This window comes from Cetorhinus maximus, chromosome 6 (assembly GCF_964194155.1).
Source record: "Cetorhinus maximus chromosome 6, sCetMax3.hap1.1, whole genome shotgun sequence".
Lineage (NCBI taxonomy): Eukaryota > Metazoa > Chordata > Chondrichthyes > Lamniformes > Cetorhinidae > Cetorhinus > Cetorhinus maximus.
The window spans coordinates 31,616,459-31,629,756 of NC_135884.1; the positions used below are offsets into that span (position 1 = coordinate 31,616,459).

General features: G+C 40.2%; 1 protein-coding gene across 1 annotated transcript in view; it reads left to right on the top strand.

Annotated features, from left to right (window-relative positions):
• Nucleotides 1-13,298, top strand: part of cacna2d3a (calcium channel, voltage-dependent, alpha 2/delta subunit 3a) — a 1,007,885-nt gene that overhangs the window by 886,778 nt on the left and 107,809 nt on the right. The window contains exons 31-32 of the mRNA XM_078543510.1: nucleotides 7,605-7,675; nucleotides 11,107-11,182. Coding sequence (XP_078399636.1) covers nucleotides 7,605-7,675; nucleotides 11,107-11,182 — 147 coding nt within the window. The remainder of the gene's footprint in view (nucleotides 1-7,604; nucleotides 7,676-11,106; nucleotides 11,183-13,298) is intronic.

Below are 13,298 nucleotides of genomic sequence, written 5' to 3' on the forward strand. Positions count from 1 at the left end.
TATGACATGAAGCTGATTGAACAGCGAATGAGTGATGAGGGACTTGTGATATTTGCCATATCATGTAATTCACCAGGGCACATTCTACTTACACTTAGTTTTTGGAGTAAAAGTGGATTAAACAAAATATTTTGCCATAGAATAAAAGCAGTTGTCCAGTCATGCCTGGCCACACAAATACAGCCTGGGCCTCTGCCACTCCAGCTCCCCCCATTTCCACCACCCTGCCCATTCTCACTCAATCAGTTCTCCCTCACAAACCTACTTTCCTCCGTTTGGAAGTCAGTTAGGAGGCTGGTATTGCAGCAGCCTGAAGCTAGCTGGCTGGGTGGGACACTCAGCCCACAGCCCGATGCAAATGAAGCCCGATTCTCAAAATGGACCAGACGCCACCAGTGGGATTACCAGGCGGCCAGTCGTGCACTCCCTCCAGATTGGGAGAAAATCCACCCCATTATTTCAAATGCACAATTGGTTCCTCGATTCCTTCCACTATTGTTTTCTCCATGCGCAGGGCCCACTCAATCTGCTCTTATTCCCTTTATAAGCCCAATCTTGCTGCGTTCTCCATCCACATTTGACTCCCCAGCTGCCCCACTCTATTTGCTAATCTGCCCTTAATCCTGTGCCACTGGATTTCATCACTGACTTTTTTTTAAAATGCTCATAATGCTTATTGTTTTGATAAGGAACATATAGTGCCTTTCAAAACGCCACAAGTCAGTTTGCAGCCAAAAATTACTTTTTAAATCAAGGTTACTGTTGCTACATAGGAACTGCAGCACGCAAGCTGTGCACAGTAAGACTCCGTACGCAGTAATGGGAAAATGACCACATCATCTGCTTTAATGGTGTTGGTTGAGGAATAAACATTGGCCAGGATACAATGCATACTACCTAGCCGTCAAGGAATCATTTGGCTCCCCGTAATCGATCATGGCCTTTCTCTTTCCCAACTCCCAATTTCTAGCCAGCCCTCCCTCAAGTCTGAATGCTTTCCCCCCACAAACCCCACCACCACCCCACCGCCCCCAACCACAGACACCAAGTAGGCTGTCAATTTTTGATCATTTGCCAGGCAAGAAAACGGGTACAGAAAACGATAATGATGTCCCTGCCATTAAGTTCGGCAGAACATCCACCTTCCTGGCATTGCTGGATTGTTTGGGCATTTTCAGTTTCCCTCACTCACTGAAACAGCCTCAAGTGAAAGGCGAATCGAGGACTTTAAAAGTAAACATTAGAAAGAAATTTATAATGGAAACCATAGTGCATAATTTGTAATATTTTGTTTGATATTTCAAAATTATGTTAAATGCTTTTCTCTGTGGATGATCAACTAGTCTCTAAAATGTCTGAGGTGATACCGTGTATAGATCCAGTGTTAAGAACTGTAAAATGTAAGATGGCAAAACACAGCATGTTAAAGAATAGATTTAATTGCACACAGGATTTGTTTACGCATGAAAATGCAAAACCTTTAAACCAACTGTTGAAACCTTTTTTTAATTCAATCCTCCTGTTGTTTTTTTTATATATGGAAGCGCTCCTAAAAATAGAAGAATAAATTTTTAAATAAACAGTTACATAAAATACAGAAAGGTCAAAATATTTGACATCGTCGAATAGTTAAACATTTCTTCAACACCCACCTCCCACCCAACCCTCTCCATCAACAACTCCAAATAGAATTCAAAACATAAAGGGGAATCTTACCATTCATAAATCGAAGGCCAAGTTTCCGGTTGAATACAAAGGAGACAAAATTAGTATTTTTCCTTCTATGTTAGAAGGGGAGAAGTTGATCTTTATGCAAATATCTCTTATGAAGAGCAAATCCATCTGTTACCAATTTCCAACAAACATTGTGCCTTGATTTGGAGATTGTATAATCAGATTTCCTAATGAAACACTATCCTGTAAACAGGTTTCATATTTAATGAAGAAGGGAGCACTTTAAATAAAACTAAAGCAGTCTTTGTTTGTACATCGTTATTCATTGGATTTCGAGGCTAATTTTCACCATTGTGTGTTTGTTTTATAATGATGCAGAAACATATTCAATATAAATTGTATTGATTATAATCATGTTATTGTATTTTAATCAAATTACAGTGTATTAAAGACTATTCTGAATAGCTCAGGTTCAGTCATGTAGTTCGCAGGACTGAATGGCTGAATTAAGTTTAATTATCGGCACAATGTGGAGCAAACCCAACATTATGACTGAGCAATCTGATCAATGTCTCAGCTCATCAAAGAACTTAGTTTCCACTTGACCCTGTGTATAATTCCATCCTCAGAGAATGGAAATTGTTAAGGGAAATGCCCAAACTCCTTGAATTCGTTTTTGTCTTAATCTCTTACATTCGACAAAAATATGGATTAAAATCATTAAGTGCCCAATGTGCTTTAAACTCACAAAAAAGTACCTTTTCCCTTTTGCAGGGTATATGGGAGGGAGACATTAAAACAAAGAACGCATGTAAGACATTTTTGTTATTATGTGCTTATAAACAAGTGAAAAAGCTATGCCAAGTACTTACTTAAATCAAAACACCACTGCCTTAAGTTATAAAAGGTGGTGGGGGGTGGCGGGGGTGGGGTGAGGGGGTGGGTATGGGTGGCAGGGAGGATTTTAATTTCATTTTTGCTCCCAGAGAAAACTGGCCAGTACAAGAGTTAAAAATAAAGTGTTAGGCCTACTGCTGTTTCTCCGTCCTATCTCCATTTTCCTGCTGCTGGTTTAATAGGCAACTGAGGTGCTATTCAGCTCACCTGGAAGCCTCATGAATCCAGGGTCTTACTACTAAAGGTAGGACCCCAAAGCTATTTGTACACCCATGAGGAAAGCATCTGTCATGGACTCAGTAGAAACTGTCAGCCAATAAGCAGAGGCCCTCAAAGGTCCATCGGCAATTAAGAAATGGTTGAGATTCTTAAGAAGCCGTTTTAACCCTAAATCTTGGATTTCCCAGCCAGTAACTGTCGAGCTGCGAGCAGCTCACCAGGAGCACCGAGGTGAGTGTACGGTGGGAAAAGCTACTTCAGTGAAATTGACAAACTGGGAAGACTTTGATCAGTTGCGCTGAAGATCTTCAGCCCTGGTCATTGTGAGGCTTCTGTTCAAAGCACTTCTTCTCTCAGAGAGCACTATCACTGCTTGACAGGTGATTGCCAACTTCTTGGAAAGCACTTCACCTGTCCAGCACTTCAGCCACCTTCAGCTGCACTTCCCTGTTGCCAGCCTTCACCACAGCATGGGAGCAGCTTATACAGATCCACCTTCCACCTCTGCTGAAAGGCAAGAGCAGAGGTCATAACACTGCCAACAGCTCCAGCAGCAGCAGGAGCAGCACTCTTCATTTGCATGTCCCTCCAAAGGGCAGAGGCGATGGAGACCAAGATCCAGCTGGAAGGAGGCAAGACCCCAACACAGGGTTTACAGGCAGAGGATCATCCCTCTCGCCATGGCTGAGCTCTCAGGGCCTTAGGAAGTGCAGGATCTCATGGCAGGTCGTGCTGACATCTGCAGCCTCCTGGAACAAGATCACATTCCCAGTGGAGCAGGTGTGCATGAATTGCCAACTGCCTCACCGCTGGAAATTCTCCTCCCATGGATCTCTGCTTCTCGTCAAGTTGTGTGCTCCTGTCTGCAAGGAGAGAAAGCACAGAGGTGTGTGAGTGGTCATAATGGCTTGTGCGGAGAGGATGAAAGGACATCATTTGTGAAGGCTGACTGTGAGGCAAGGTGCAAGAAGACAATAGGCTGAGAGTGAGTGTGAGTGTTGGCTGCTCCGATGGGGATATGAGCAGATATAGGAGTGAGTTGAGCTGCAAGGTGTGTTGACCTGAAAAACGCTCTGTAAGAGATTGCTGGACAAGTCAGTGTGTGGGGCTTAGCATCTGAAACTGTTATGTGCCACTGACCTGGCATGCCCTCTTGAGGTCCTGGATCCTCTTGTTGCACTGGCTCCAAGTTGGAGGGACCACACTTTTGCTGCTGACTTCTTTGGCCAATTCCATCCAATCCTGCTTGGCTGGAGAGATTGTCCTTTTCCTCCAGTCCTTGGGAGAGATAGCTCAGTGCAGTCTCTCAGATCCATTCCTTCACTGTCGCTGGGTCAAAATCCTGGAACTCCCTCCCTAACAGCACTGTGGGTGTACCTACACCACAGGGACTGCAGCGGTTCAAGAAGGCAGCTCACCACCACCTTCTCAAGGGCAATTGGGGATGGCAATGAATGCTGAAAACAACAACAACTTATATTTATGTATTTTCTTTAATGTAAAATGGACACAGGTCTACTTGATGTATTGCCTATAGTTGGAAACCAATAGTACGTTGAGGGAATGGAATACTGTTTTGGTTGATAAAGACCACACAGATGAAGGGGAACATGCAAGTCAATGCATATGCATCTATGGCACCTTGCACCCTCAGGATGCCTGCCAATCAGGCAAAATTTCATGCTCTCTCATTCTGCTTTGCTGTCTCCATGGGGGAAAGTAATGTAGCTGTTCCTCCTGATGTAGAGAGCCTCAGTAAGCTCCCTGATACAGTGCCAACTGCAAGACATTGCTGATGCCATCTTCTGCAGCCTGAGAGGAAACTGTGGCATAAAGGTTAAGGGCCATGGTGAATTTGACAACCACAGGCCATGTTGCCCATGTCCTAGTGGGAAGTTTGAGTTGTGTCTACAGCAGATGGCAGAGCTGGGTAACAGCCTTCTACATGAGGCGAAGCAAAGGCACTAAATACACTGTTCCTCAGGAAAGCTGATGTAAGAGAAGTACTCCCTGAACATTAGCTGTGTGTATGGCCTCCTGCGATGTTCCTTTCTCATCATTCTCCTTGTCTCAGATGCTCCTGCACTCTACTGTCTTTCCTGTTGCCCCACTTCCTCCTCCAGCCCCAAAGGCAGGACTACCAGACCTGTCATGACTGCAGTCAAGCAGCTTAAAGGCAATCAAAAACAGTGCAACATCAGCAAAATCTTCTCAGCAGTCAAATTCAGTTCCCAGTGTCAGATAACAGATCAAAAAGTGTACGTGTCTGAAATAACAACTCAGCAACTAACCCATAAGCAATGGATGACCATTTTAAATGTTCTGAAGTATCCATACCTGCCGGTTAATAGTATGGCCAGAATCTTCCAGCGCTCCCCGCGGCAAGGCCGGCCAGCCGTTGAAATCTCCGTTCATATTGGCGGGAATGGAAGATCCCGCCAGCGTGAGGGGCTGGAAAATTCCGGCCTATGAGTTGCTGGGCAAGTTTATAACCTAGTGAGTTGGGCACTGGGGAAGCCCAATATCACAAAATAGCCTTCCATCCAGTGTGGGAGCCTAACTGTGAATATTTTAGTCATTATTTTAAATCATTCTGATGGACTCGTTGGACCAAGCCCGAGCCAATATTGGAGGAGGGTAGCACACTTCCAGCTTGTAAAGTATGCATGGTTCCAGCCAGTCATATTGGATGCTTCTGTGCCCAGTTAGAGCATCAAGTACTGGCGCAGGGTAAATGAATTTGTAGGTCACAGTCGCAGTTGACATTTGCCATGACTTTTACTTTGTAAATATTTTCTTCTAGTTTCAAGTTTAACTGATGTAACTTCCTTTAAGATGTCTATCAATTTCCTGTCTGCAAATAAAATTTTCTTTTAAGATGGAGACGGGGTAATATTTTCCATTTCTGCAGTATTTTTAGACTTGTCACAAGCAGATTAAATTTACTGTAAGCTTTTGGCATTTACCTTTAAATATAATTTACAAGTAATTGCAATAGTCTGTCTTTTTAGGCAGACGACACTTTGTTTGGTAGATCTAATTCCATCTGGGTATCTTATGCTGCAGGAATTCTGAAAAATTACTATCCATCCAGAAAACTGGCCAAATGAAATGCTTTCAGTAACCATCCTGCTCTGGAATTTTAATCCTTCTGAGAGTTACCAATGCGCACTCATCTTAAACTCATTACTGAAACCACTGTAGCACAAATAAAATTTCAGTAATCAAAATAGATTTTTAGACTCAGGCTTCAAGGGAAAATTTGGACCTGTAACAAATAGGGAAATGTTTCCATTTTTTTGAACAAATATCATCTTTTGCTGAAATTACCATATAAATAATGTATTTGAAATTGCAGGATGTCAGCTTTAAAATAAACATTCAAATTCACCTTTTGTGTGTTTGTTTTGCATGTTCAAGTTGAAACAATGATAAGATAATGGAATAACAGTGTGGTATAAGAGTTGAACTTATTTCAGATCATAGTTTATCAAAAGCATTAGGGAAATTTGAGGATAATATTTTCAGTAAATGCAAGTACTTTTTTAATATTTGGAGCTGATGTTAGTTTGAAATACACTGTTTTGAGATTTTCAGACAAGCAAACATGCACTGTATTTGTATCAAAGCAACCTTTCTGACCAGCTATTGAGGGGCACAGCATTAAATTAACTTGTTAATATCATTGCGAAAATTGTCAATCTGTGCAATAAATTTTCAGAATTCCTGATGACTCTTGACAATCTCCCCCAATAACAGAAATACTGCCTTTTCTCAACATTCACAGTTTTGACAGAGATTATGATTCATCATTTGCTTTTATATAAAACTAACGGTGTAATTATTCGACAGTGCACTGTAATACCTTAGATTTAAAAAGTTCCAGGCCAAGAAGTTATTTTTAGTTTAGCTCAATTTACCAATTTTATATTTGCTAATACTGTAAATTCTGTAAAGGATGATCCCTCTTCCTGTTCTATAGATGAAGAACATTAATTCTGTTAGTAATTATTAACTTGGGGTTAACTTGGAAAAAATCTAACTTAACGATATTTGAAATCTAAATAAACTGATGTATAAAATACCATGACCAAGATCAAACATTGTTATATATTAACATGCGTTTCATTTAATGTTTTTCTACTGTGAATTTCCTAAGTGGGTACTGCAGGCAGACCCCCATCCAAAATAAATGTTGCTTTGTCCTCTAATAAAGAGTACAGATGCTTCTGGCTTCTGCAGTAATTCTAGATTTAATCTGATTATAATCACACTTTACATTTCAAGTACTGTAGTGGTCACTTCCAACGTTGTATTTTCGATTCATATTTGACATTTGTAGTTTAATTCCTTCTCTAAAGACTGGAAAGCACATTTATAAAAATTATTATTTCCTTTGACAGATTGCTGTATGAACCTTTCATTCTATGTAATACTAACATAGCTCATTCATAATATAATAAATGATTGGCACATAGCATTTCAAAAGTTATTATTCAGGTTGCTTCATATCCTTCTATGAATTTTATTTAGTCCCTTTTAAAAATGATCTGTTATATAATTCATCTGTTTGTTGTATAAGTTCCCTGATCTGCCCTTTCATGTAGAATATTATTATTATTATTATAACTTATCTTGACTGCTGAACCTTCTGTGATTTCTGAATACTAATGAACACTCCAAAACCTATCTTTGTACCTGTCACATTAGAACATGTCAAACACTGGTCTTTGTTGCTTTCAATTTTAATCTCTATAGCTCCATAGCGGCCTCAGCTCCTCTGAGATAGTTTATTGCTTTTCTCTTTCTCCTAGACCGGAACTTTTTTTGGTGAAGTGGAAGGAGCTGTTATGAATAAACTATTAATGATGGGCTCATTTAAACGGTAAGACTAATCTACAACGACAAAGGAATCAGACAGATGCATGCAAATTTAAATCACTGAATACGTGATACTAAAAAAAAGTCAATCAGTGCAAATTTTTTTAATAGTTTAAAATACACAGCAAAAAAAATTGCATGAAATTATCAAGATCATATCCTTAATGCTTCCCATGTACAGGAATTTAATCTTTTGACTTTTAACAAGAGAACTATAGCAATAAATCCCTGATTTTAATTCAGCTCACTCAGTGTGAACAAGGTGGCTGGGTATTTAAAATGGCAGTCATGGAGCACAATCCCCATTTTAAGTCAGCAAAAAGTAATCAGTCGGAGGGCAGTCGGCACAGGTAGTTGGAGAAACTTCTGGTATTCAAAAGTCATGACCTGATGATGTGCTCAGTATTGCAACACGCCTTTAAAAATTGTGAGGCACACATGGCACAAAACCTTGCAGGAAGCAGCAGAGTGACCAGGAGAGGTAACGGGTTTTTTTAAAAAATAATTTCTTTGAGGATTTCTTGTGGACTAGGGAGAGAAGGAATGCCCCTCTGGGCTCCGCAAGGAATAATTGAGCCTCCCAAGCTCTAGGCTACCCTCTTCTTTCCAGCACCAGTGGGGAAACCTCAGCCAGGGGCCATGCAACTTATTACTCCCACCCACCTTGATATCGTTCCGACCAACTTTGGACACAAGACCATTCAGAAGTTCAAATGGGGCCTGAGATCTAAAATTGGGGTACTGGAGTTGAGATAGATCTGTTTCTTTATGCTTATTAGAAGTCAGTGTAACCAAAGAGTGTTTAAGTAAAAAAACAAATTGGCAAAATGTTTCTCCCCTACTGACACTTTTAAAAAATATATTGGCTCCATATTATACTGTATATTTTGATTGACCATTTCAAAGATTGCAGAAGATCTTTCAAGGAAGGCAAGTGCACCACTTGCACAGAGGATGTCATTGTGACTTTGATAAGGGCCCTTCAGTACTGTAGCAGGAGTGGGAACCTGATTGGAGAGATTTAAATATGAAGTTGCAGGAAAGATGGGTGCAGATTTGGGAGGTGACAATATATTCAAGGACTTCGGAGAGGAATAGGAATTTTGGAATGCGGGTAGTTGTTTCAAGCAGAGCAGGGTGAAGGTGGGCTTTGTTGAGAATGGGGGTGATGAAAGGGGAGTGGCGGTACTTGGAGAGAAAAAAACATTTACAATGTCTTAAATATTAGTATTATTTTTCATCTACTTCAAATTTGAACGGAAATGACTATAAAAATCATGTTACATAGTTGTGAAATCTCCCTCTTTTGTGATTTGAATAAATATGTAATGGGAAGAAATAAGAAGTAATTGGAGAAGAAAGCATGAACAGGAGTCATCAATGCCAGCTTTATGCTAACAAATAACTACATTTCTTTCAAAAATGAATACCAATATCTATAGAATAAAATATCACAAAAGCAGCAGCCTATTCAGAACTGAGTAACACCTCAAAACTTATACCTATTGGCCTGGAATTTTCAGTCAGTGACGAAACAACAACATTCCCTCTTCCCTTGAGGAAAACTACCCACAAAGATTGAGCGACTCCTATAGCATTGATTTCCCCTTTCCTGCCATCTGTTTGAATCTGGTGCCAAGTCAAAGAGATCTCCAGATATCTAACAACAGTGATGTCAACAAACAGGGTAAACAGCCAGTCACATTGAAATATTCTCTCAGATAGCAAACCAGGAAGTAAAATGCATTGAATTTTTCACTTTTAATTAAAATTTTACAGAGTGCAAAACAAATGTTTGGGTCCCACACATGGGATTAAGGCAGAAGCTGAAATACCATAAACCATCTTTTCCCTAAAAAAAATGATTTTAAAAATATGAGAATTTTTTTTCATCATAAAGAGTGACATTTTCCACAAAAATAGAATTAGTCTTTCGGGAACAGTGAGGCTGTTATGAACTTAGCTTGCTGTTAAAAACCCAATCACATCTCATTCTTTTTCATGGGTTTTCACAGCAAGACTATCATGTCAAAGGACAAGTTCTCACCAGTTCAGTGATTCCTATTTGATTGTCGTTTATGGGCAAAATTCAACAGCGCATCTATGGGAGCTCAAAGACTCACTGTTAGCAACTTCTGGATTTCCTGTTTAACTGTGCATGTGCTGCCAGTTTCAGAGGAGTAATAAAGATGAGCACTGTGCATTTTGCCATCATTACTCCTGCTAAATGTAGGCCATTAAGTTGTAGTACGTTATTTAGTAATATACTCCCACTGATCCAAGATCAATGATAAACTGCGGTCGTTCAATTTACTTGGATTTGATAAAGCAGAGCATGTTCCATGTAAGTCTAGTTGGCCAGCTCTTTTCTTTCTCAATCTATTTACTCAGAAATTGGTGCATTAAACTGTGATTTTTCTTACGTTAACAAACATTTGATGGTGAAAATATTCCTCAACCCCTGCTAGAAGAATGTTCAAATGTTTTACTGTGATAGTATTTTATATTTGTTATGATGCCTTGATCTATTGGTCCGGATTTTGCGGTCAGCAAAGAAGGGATAGTGCTCACCACTGGCCTCAGAGAAAACTGCCCACAGAGACCTAGCAATCTCTTTGGTGCAGATTTCACCTTTCTGGATGTCAATTTCATTCCGGCGCCAGCTCAAGGGGGTCTTTGACATCCAGTAACAGTGATGCCATCATGTAGGCTAAACAGCCAATCACTGAAGAATTTTCTGACAGCAAACCGGGAAGTAAAAAGCACTGATTATCCTTCACTTTTTAATCATTTTACAGACAGCGCAATAAAGATTGGGACATACACATGCGATTAAGGTAGAAGCTGAAATATCAAGCAAACTTCAAAAAAATAGCTTACTATTTTGAAAATCTATGGAATTTTTTTTATCATACTGTAGAAATTTGACATTCCGCAAATATAAAATTCCTCTGACAGTGCCAGAAAGTTACTTATTGGTAATTATAACATATAATGCCATTAAAAACCCAGTTACGCCTTAATTAACAGGGCGTAACACTTTGAAGGGTTTTTAAAGCAAACTAGCAGTGTATAATTAGAAGATCATGTCAATTAAAATGATTTCTAAGACTTCCATCATTGAGATTTTCAACAGCGCAAGCTGTGGAGAAACAGAGGATCACTGAAAGCAACTCCTGGACTTCCATGTTTATCTATGCATATGTGGATGGCAAAAGCTGCTGTCAGTTTCACAGAGTAATGACAAAAAAACGCTGATAGCTTTGCCGTCATTACAACTGCAAATTCCGGGCCACTGTATCTTGTATGTTTTCTTCAGTTCCTTTATTTTAAGTTATGATGATCTGTTATTGAAATATTGTTTTTCATTTTGATTTTTAAAATCTTATTCTGTTTCTTTTCCTGTTAAGTAGTTTTCTGCTTTTCTTTTTTTAGAATAACACTTTATGACTACCAAGCCATGTGTAGAGCAACCGTAGACAATAGCGACAGTGCACATAGCTTACTGGATGTAAGTACAGTAAGCATTACAGTAATGTTCCATATACTGAGATTGATGTGTGAACGTAACAAATCAGAGACCTTGGCCTGGATTTTCGTCTGAGTCGGGTGCACAGAGTTGGGAGAATTCCCGGCTCTGCAAACCTGACTTTTAAAAATGGCTGCCTGGACATCAGATTTTCAGTCGGGCTTGAGGGGGTGGGGTTGGTGGCGAGCTATATTGTAAGTCGAGACGGGCGAGCCTGTAAGTAGTAAGGAGGATATCAAGTGCAGAGGTGGGCTGAGCGGAAGGCCTGCCTTGGGGCTCCAGCACTGTGTCCATTTTGTTTTAAAAATAATAAGACATGGAACATACCTCCAGCCTGCAGCCCTCACTCGTCATACCCCCACACACTTCACATGCCCCACCCATGCCAATGTATGCCATTTCATGCCCTGTACCCACCCCACAACCCCTCATACTCTATGCCAACCTATGCCCCTGCACCTCCATGGACCTTTATAGCCCCTATGCCAACTTAGTGCCAACTCATGCCAACCTATGCCCCCCCACCCACCACCCTTTGTCCTTACACCTACCTTGCCAACTTACCCAGTATCCACCATGGGTAGACCTCAGGACCCATGCAGAGATGAGGTAAAATAAAGTTCTTTAAAACAAAGTCCTATGTGTCTATTGCAGATTTTCCTATCTTGAAAAAAAACACTCATTCATAAAGATCTATTTGCTACATTTACATTCCTTCAGCTACATAAAGCCTTATAACAATAAATATTTCATTCAAGTGCACAATCCCTTATAACAACAAACAGTGGAATTCATAATCCCACTTCAAAGAGTCTATAACCACTTGTAGTTGTCAATCAAATTGTGAAAAGGCTGGCACCTGACTGTGATAATGGATGGTTGTGAAATCAGCCATGCAACAGTAATCCAGTATGGAAGCCCTCAGGCTTATAACAACAGACAGAATGATTTTTTTTCAACGCTCCAGATATTTTTTTCAAAGATTTAAAGGGCAGGATTTTTCAATGCCTTGATAGCTTGACGGCTCCCTTTGACAGGTGCTTTCGACAGTTCCTCTTAACATTTTTGATAGGTCCTCTTGACAGCTCCTCTTGACAGTTTTGACAGTTGATTTTGACAGGTCTGTTGACAGTTCCAGTGAGACTGACAGTTAATGAGTTTATGCACTTTTTATGCAGATTCATGCCTAATTTTAACAATTCCAAAGGACATCCTACCTCCCAAAAGGGCACCTGATCTCACCCAAATGTCACCTGACCTCCCCCAAAAGTGACCCAGGACCAGATCCAAAAGGTACCTTCCCTCTGCAAAGGGGTAACCTGGCTATCCAAAGAAATGTGCAGAGTTCAGACCTGTTCTTACCAGGTATACACTGCACACTTTGGGTTTCACACTCCTGCGCTACCAGAATCCAACTTGAGCAGGGGCAGCTGATGATTTAAATGGCCAGCTGCCTCAGTGAACCGTGCATGTGTGAAATAGGAACCGCCCCTGCAAAAATTAGAAGTGCTGTGGTTGGGGGCGGGACTTATGATTTTCAGGCACTTCCGCCATTTTCACCATGGCTCCGTCATGGCAAAAATCCGGGCCTTTGTGTTTTTGCGAGTGTTTATCAATTTTAACCAAAAATGATTAGACTCCATTAAACAATTTAATTTCAGCTTTTGGAGGGGGCGGGGGGAAAGGTCTACTTAATTTTATACAGCATTAGAGAATTGTTAATGTGCATAGGAAGGCTGAAAATAACATTGTTGCTGCTAATGGAGGGTATGTATTACATTATTGCTTCTGGATACACCTAATTAATTCCTTACCTGAATATCCTTCAAATAATATAAGAACGTAGAAAATGCAATGAAATCTTATGCCTTCATCGACAGCCGTCTTATGTAAATAATAAAATGTTGCTAAATAATTTTAAGGTGCGAAAGTGTACTGGTTATGTTACTGGACTAGCAATCGATAGATATGGATTAATAAACCAGACAACATGCATTAAAATCCTACCATGGTAATTTTAGAATTTGAATTCAGTGAAAAAAAAAAGGCCCGGAATCATAAAGCTAGTATCAGGAAAAGAATTGCCATGAAGCTATCA